Raw genomic sequence first — 7,669 nt, 5'->3', positions numbered from 1 at the left:
AGGGGGGATCAGCAGGCACTGGGGGAGTCCCTGTTCCCCCGAGCGCCGCAAGGAGTGACCAGGAACAATGGTCACAAGCTGGCGGAGGGAAGGTTTAAGTTGGACATCAGGAGGCGCTACTTCACGGTCAGGGCAGCTAGGGTCTGGAACCAGCTTCCAAGTGAGGTGGTGCAGGCTCCCACCCTGGGGGTTTTTAAGAGGAGGTTGTATGACCACTTTACTGGGGTCATTTGACCCCAGTGCTCTTCCTGCCATGGCAGGGGGTTGGACTAGATGATCTGCTCAGGTCCCTTCTGACCCTAGAATCTATGAAACTATTTCTGCTGAACCAGAAATTAAGGATTTTTAAAATTAGAAACCTAATCTCCAGCCTAAATTTATTCACGTGTACAAATCATGTTCCTGTATATTGGCTGCTAAAACCCTTATCTCAGAGTGTCTTGCCACCTAACAGCTCCATAACAATGCAGTTACCATGCATGGGGTCTTACTTCTCTTCCTATCATACCACTGCACTGCAACTTAGCCTGACGCATGGGGTGTTAAGGTTGGCTGTGTGGCTAACTGCACGTTCACGATCGTGTTCACATACACTGACTATGTGCCCATGTACTACCATGTACAGAGTCTTATATTCTCTTCCAACAGTACAAAGTCATGTACATAACTACAGCTTGTAGCATTCTGGACTGGCAGAAAGACAGCAATGGAGAAGATAAACATCTAGGGGAAGTGGGAGAAATAGAGCAAGAAAAGAGGGTGCTTCTTTGCTACTGTGAGCTAAATCTGCTGAAGGCAACCAGCATGGGACAGCTAGAATCTCCCTGGCTAGCTCAATTGTAAGCATGCTGATCAAATGCTTGTAACCACAACTGCTGTGTGGGTGCAGTCACTAGTAAGTGCTGTTAATGTTGCCATCTAATGCACAGTGAGGATCTGTCACAGCATTTTAGAACACTTGTGTAAAATAAGTGTTTACGTGCAGTTGGCCTTTGGATTTAATGAAGAACCTTTAGCTGAATTACTGCCAGTTTATACTCATTTGCTCTTGTGCCAGCATTGTCCTCTAACTAAAGTAGCCCTTTTCTCTCCCAGGTGTTTATAAACAGCAACTATCCCCCGTTTTGAAACTTTCACAAGTCAAACATACACAGAACTAGAATACGGAAATGAGAACTGTGGGTGAACGAGGGTGCAGAGGCTTGGAGCCCTCTCAACAGGGTGATGCAGAGATGTGGCCCTGGGCATCTCCGGGGTGCATCTCCACAAGCACGAGAGCCGGGATTCCCTGTTTACAGAGATGTGCCCTGGAGATTCCTGGAGGCATGTCTCCCTGTAAGTGAGGAAAACCAGGCAGGTGCTTTCAGGGCTTAAGGGGCCCAATTCTGCAGAGGAATTCCTGAGGGACGCAGGACTGAGACCCACAAGCCTCTGGAGTTCCTGCCTGGGACAGCGGGAGAGTGTGGGCAGCTCCGGGCTGCTTGCATTCTCACACCATAAAGCAAATAGGTGTCTGCCCTGAAAAAGCAGCACAAATTCTTACCACCTTTTGCCATTGCCAGAAAGTTGGGCATTTGTTTCACAACAAAGGATATGGATGTCTATTTGCTTTCACTCTGTGCCATCAAAAAAGTTTTTATGGTGGCACAAAGGTGACATCTGTTTCCAGACAAACTTAGACCATGTTACTACATTTGAACTGTTCTCAGTTTGCTCACACATGCAATTGGACTGTGCCAGATGCTCTTTTGTTCCCCTTTTGAAAGGGCTCCAAGTGCTTGTGTGTCCACACCCAGAAGATCCAGCTGCAAAGGAAAACAGTAAATTGCCAACCCTGCTGGCATTCTTGTTTGCATATAAACAGGGTCTACCAAACTCAAGGAGGCAGCTCCCAGGGCCAGCTGCCATTTTTGAGGGCTGAACATGGTGGTACCCCCCTCCTCCCCATGCCTCTGATTGGCCAGCTGTCCCACCCCTCCCCAAAGATTGCCAGATGGCCTGAAACTATGGCTTAGTTATCTTGATAAAACCCAGGGAAGCCATTAATCCACAGGTTATTAAGCATTAATTAATGGTTTCCTGGGCTTAATCAGGGTAATTAAGCTGTGATTTTTGGGCCATCCCAAAGCTGGACCATGGTCCTGAGCTGGCTGTGGCAGGCAACTAGAAGGCTACAAGCAGCTGCATCAGGGTCTATGGAGCCTTGGCACAGCTCGCGGCCAGCAGTGGGTGCACGTGTGCAATGAGCTATGCCAAGGCTCTGTGGATTCTGGTGCAGCCACTTGCAGCCTTCTGGCTGCTGGCCACAGCCAGCCCAGGATCACCCATCCAGGTGCCTGTGCAGCTCCCTGGCCTCTTGCCTGCCCCTCCCCCTACCATCTGCCCTCCCCCCTGCACACCCCTTACTCCAAGACTGCATGGCTACCTGCCCTTTTCTCTGCTTGTAGGGAAGGGTTTTTTCTCTTCTTTTGCAGCGAGCTCACCTTTTTTTTTTTTTTAAATGGTAACTGCCCAAATTTATGATTTCCAGGAAAATCATACAAATTCGGTAGGTCCCTACACATATACGTTCTTCACAGACCTGTCAGTGTTGCAGGAATCAAACTGAGTGCTTTTATCACTGAACAAAGTCCTTTCCAATAGATTTCCTAAGAACTTTTCACAAACAGAATAAACTGAACCAACACAAAATGCACAACAGCATTTTCACTGTCAGTCCATATATGTGGCATACCACTGCTGTCATTTCCTGGAGTTCATCCAAAGGCCCAAGTCTAAGTTATTTCCTATGATGATAACATACCTACTAAAATCCAAGAATATTAATGTGACCATAGCCATGAGTTTAAGTCTCCAATATTCCCCTAAACTGGATTAGTTTGATTTGAGGTTTTGGTACACGGGGTTGCTCTGTTCTCAAGGGAAAAGAGGGTAAGAGTTATAGTAATAATTTTAAAAAATACCTCTTTTCTTGCAGCACTAGATGTTGAATGCAATCAGAAGCTTTACGAGTAAGGGAATATTATATGTGATAATATATGAAGACTACCAGAAAAAGTGGGAGCACAACCACCTGAACAACCCTAATCAATCTATTCCTGAACATACCAGAAACAAGTCATGAGAAATGAAAGGAGATCAAGTGTTAGAATTGTGTGTCCCTTTCTTAACTTTTCCACTGAAACAGGATAATTTTAGGGCATAACCACCAGTTTCAAAACTATAAAAACCTTGAATAAAGCCTCTCGAGTACTCTCCATAGCTGTAGATGTTTCCTGAATGTAAACTCGGGTGGGGAGGGGCAGAGGGGAGAATTTAAATATGTTCCAAGTAATTCTTGAACCATAAATTCCTAGTTAGGCCACTACCTTGAAAAAGTTGAAGTCTCTGAGTGGTACTACATGCCAGAAGAAAACACCAGCCTGTTTCCGTACAAATGTACTGTAATGTTCTCTGACACAGTCAAAAAAAAAAAATGGAGGCCTGGTTTAGACAGATGGGCAGACAAGGATGAAATACTGAGGATGATGCAAGGCCTGGACAAATGGCTAGGTGGCTGAAAGTCCCTGATGTAATGCCGCATGCCGACTGCCACAGGGCAGTCATTTGAAACACTGCCGCTTCGTTTTCCAGAAGAAACTCTTCTCGCAGAGCACACATGCCAACTTGAACTCTCTAGACTGTCTACAGGAAACGTGGCTCTGACTGGCACAAATGAATCTGGCAAAAGGAGACCGCACATGTTGGCAAAGAACTGAAACGTATAGTCCAGGCACAGGAATTGAATGTTTAAGTACAATTTAACCTAGCAGAACAGATACATTGAAAAGGAAAGGAAATTTTAAAAGGTATTTATCAATGGAAAGACATAGCAGGAAATACCCCCTTCTATACTAGAAATAGTCCAAATGAGCAGAGAAGTTAAAAGGCAAAGACCACAGGTCACAAGGGTAGTTATGTTTATATATATACACATTTGATATATTTTCCTTCTCCCAATGAATGTGACATTCACCTCTGACAAAAGTTTTAGCAAAAAGCCAAGCAGAATTAATTACTTCAGGTGACCTTAATTGTTTCAATGTGGACACCAAGAAGATTTTTTATAAAGCTATACACTGGTGAGCTTCTGGTGGCCTAGGACCGATCCCACATTTCCTTCCTGCTCTTCTCCACCCAACACATTTATTAGACCATAAGTTTACTTAATTGCAAGATCTGTAACTCCAAGAGGCACTTGCATGTCTCCACCAATCAAATCAGAGTAACCTTTTAATAATTTGTGACTGAAAAGGGCTTCCCCCTGCCACATGTCGCACCACTCATAATGAATCCATGTATATCAGCATTTAAAGGTCAGCAGGTAAAAGAAGCTAATAAATCAGACAGTCATGGCATTCCAAGCACATTAGATGAAGGTTTCTCAAACAGATTCATTACCCTTGCAAGCCTCCTGGAAAGGGTTCAGGAACGATTATGCAAAAAACCATTTAAAATGATAAATGGTAACATAATGCACCCTCTGAGAACCCTAGCCAGAGGTTCATATAGATTAGTGCATGCTGTGAGAATATGCAGCAGGCTGCTGGAGCCTCTGGTAATTATATATTAAGCCCGTATCTGTGTACACCTGAATTTATCATACACAGAGCAGTACAAGACTTGCCAAAATGATGACCAGGTGCAATAAGGCTGTATTAACGTGCAGGACAAGAGAATGCTTGTTCAAGACGCTGCAGGAAGCAAAGGCTGACACAGATCTACTCCTATTTGCATATGATGGTGCAAAATGCATATCAGGGAAGCTTAGTACCCGGTTGCATGGTTTAAAGACAGCATGCCTAAAACCTCATGGTTGCACATACATACACATCCAAGCCCTGAGTTCTTTGAAAATGCTGCAAAATATGTCCTGAATAGTTCACTGGAAGGGCTTCACAGAGGGCCAGCCAATATGTTTTCCACTTCTGACACTGTCTTCTCACTAGCATCTACTTCTATGCTTGTGGGATTGTGGCTTCCATTTGGCCACGTAAAAATCAGGTCAAGCTTTGAAAACTTAGTTATTTAAAATAAGGAATGTAAATACCATTTTAAAAACCATCTGTTAAACCTCCTCTAATTATACTGGATAAACAGTTAACCAATAACACATACCCAGCCCAGGCTGGGCCATGTGGAGTCCCAGGTAGGCATCTGGGGTCTTTGACAGGGTGGGGAGGAGGTGACAGCAAGCCCTGTCAGACTACACAGCGCATAGGTAGCAGCAGCATGAAAGGAGCTTTCTCAGTCCACTCCAGCTGCCACGCTGGGAGGGAGGGAGGGAGCAGGCTAGCTATGGGTACTATTCACCCCTGGCCCTCCTAGCTCCTCCCTCCCACCTGCCTGCCCTGCCACCTTCCTGTTTCTGAGGCCTTTCCTCACTGGACTACTCCCCATGCTGAACGTTAACCAGTCACATCTCCATCTTATTCAACACGGGGTCTGGGGTTCCAGGAGAACACCCACCATGGGTGATCTTCACAAGGTAGCTCCTACCAGCTGTGAACTGCATAAGACTTATTGCCCACTTGTGATAAAAGCTGCCAGACACTAGTGACTTCTCATCACGCCAACTCGTTTTGAACTTGAACAGGCGGCTTACATGTGAAATGTTCCACATCTCATAAATGATCTCCCCAAGCCAATGGTCTGTTTTACAACCGAGCTAAGAAAGTTTTGAAGCTGAATACATTGAAGACGTCATTACCTGCAAAGCGTGGCTATTTAAGCCAAAGGACAGCTTCTTCCAAAGTCCAGTGCTCTCAGGAGACTTGGCCAGCCCTATGACAGCGTTACTGGGGGACACGTTAACACCAGTCTCAGGGGCGGTCAACTTGTTTTCAAAAGGAAACTGCAGGAAGAAGGAGTAGGAAGCAGCGTCCTTGGAGGAGAAGCTGAGTCCGTAGTGGTTTGTGCCAACCTCCCCTTTGAGACTCTGCGGCTGGATGCCTGGTACCTGCACGAGCAGAGTGAGGGATTCTTCATCTTGGGTACACTGGAAGGGGGGACACACAGGAGGGGTCATGCTGCTGGTGGCCATGGGAGAGCTAGGGCAGCTGCTGGAATTCACAGGGAGATCCACATGGCTGCAGCACCACTCAGAGGGCGTAGCAGAGTCCAGGTTGCTGCCGGGACAAGCAGGAAGATCTGAGCTGTTGTTTGAGGAGGCAGCAGCAGCCTGGGTACTACTGAGGCACAGAGGGTGATCCATGCTGCTGTGGTGCTTGGCGGGCACAGCACGCTCTGTGTTGCTGCTGGGACAGGCAGGAAGACCCAGGCTATCGCTAGAGATCACAGCAGGTCGGCTACTGCTGGGGCACAGGAGGTCAGTGCTGGAGCAGCTAGTTAGAGCCGCACCGTCACTGGAGGATAGAGAAGCTGGGCTGCTACAGGGGTGCTCAGCGGGCACTGCTGGGTCCAAGTCACTGCTGGGGCATAGAGGAAGATCCATGCTGGTCTTGGGGCACTTCGCGGGCACCGCTGGGTCTAGGCTGGTGCTGGGATTACTAGAGGATGCAGCAGGGACTGGGCCGCTACAGGGGCACTGGATGGGCACAGCACTGGGACAGGCAAGACAATCTGTGCTGCTGGGGGATCCAGGAGGGCCCTTGCTGCTGCTGCAGGTGTGCACAGCGGGCCCAGCCAGGCCCAGGCCACTGCTGGCACAAGTGGATATATCTGAGCTGTCACTGGGGGCTCCAGCAAAGACCAGGCTGCTGAAGGGGCACTTGGTAGGTACAGCAGGCTGTGCACTGCTGGCACAGGTGGTTGTAGCTGTGGTGTTACTGGGGGCTCTGGCAGGGGCCGGGCCACTGCTGTGGTGCTTGGCGTTGCTGCGGGGGGACACAGTTGCCCCTGTGCTGTCGCTGGGGTCTGCGGCAGGGCCCTCACAGCTCTCAGCTGGCTCCAAGGCACTGCTGTCACAGGTGGATATGGCTGTGCTGTCGCTGGGGTCTGCGGCAGGACCCTCACTGCTCTTGTCTGGCTCCATAGCACTGCTGGCAGAGGCGGTTGTGGCTTTGCTGCTGCTGGGGTCTCTGGCAAGGCCCTTGCGGCTCTCAGCTGGCTCTGGGGCACTGCTGGCACAGGTAGTTGTAGCTGTGGTGTTACTGGGGGCTCTGGCAGGGGCCGGGCCACCGCTGTGGTGCTCAGTGCTGCTGTGGGGACACGTGGCTGTCCCTGTGCTGCTGCTGGGGGCTCTGGCAGGGCCCTCGCGGCTCTCAGCTGGCTCTGGGGTACTTGTGGCACAGGTGGATATGGCTGTGATGTCACTGGAGTCTCCGGCAGGGCCCTCACTGCTTTTCCCTGGCTCCAAGGCACTGCTGACAGAGGCGGTTGCGACTGTGCTGTCACCGGGGTCTCCGGCAGGGCCCTCGCAGGTCTTAGCTGGGCCCGGGGCACCGGGGGATACCAGTGTGCTGTCACCGGGGTCTCCAGCAGAAGCCTCACTGCTCTCGGCTTGCTCCGGGGCGCTGCTGTCACAGGTGGCTGCGGCTGTGCTGTGGCCGGGGCGGCGCAGCACCGGCAGGGTGACGAGCAGGCGCCGCGCGGCCGTGTCGAAGGTGGCGCAGCCGCGGGCCTGGTCCACGGCGTAGGGCAGGCGCAGGCGCAGGCGGTAGGCGGGCCG

The 7,669-nt window shown here is 49.7% G+C and overlaps 1 protein-coding gene across 1 annotated transcript in view; it reads right to left on the bottom strand.

The window, feature by feature from the left end:
• Positions 1-7,669, bottom strand: part of DNAAF2 (dynein axonemal assembly factor 2) — a 22,034-nt gene that overhangs the window by 13,526 nt on the left and 839 nt on the right. The window contains exon 2 of the mRNA XM_019519871.1: positions 5,750-7,668. Coding sequence (XP_019375416.1) covers positions 5,750-7,668 — 1,919 coding nt within the window. The remainder of the gene's footprint in view (positions 1-5,749; position 7,669) is intronic.

This window comes from Gavialis gangeticus, unplaced genomic scaffold, assembly GCF_001723915.1.
Source record: "Gavialis gangeticus isolate Ggan-Ray unplaced genomic scaffold, GavGan_comp1, whole genome shotgun sequence".
Classification (NCBI taxonomy): domain Eukaryota; kingdom Metazoa; phylum Chordata; order Crocodylia; family Gavialidae; genus Gavialis; species Gavialis gangeticus.
This window is presented reverse-complemented; position numbering and strand designations above follow the sequence as displayed.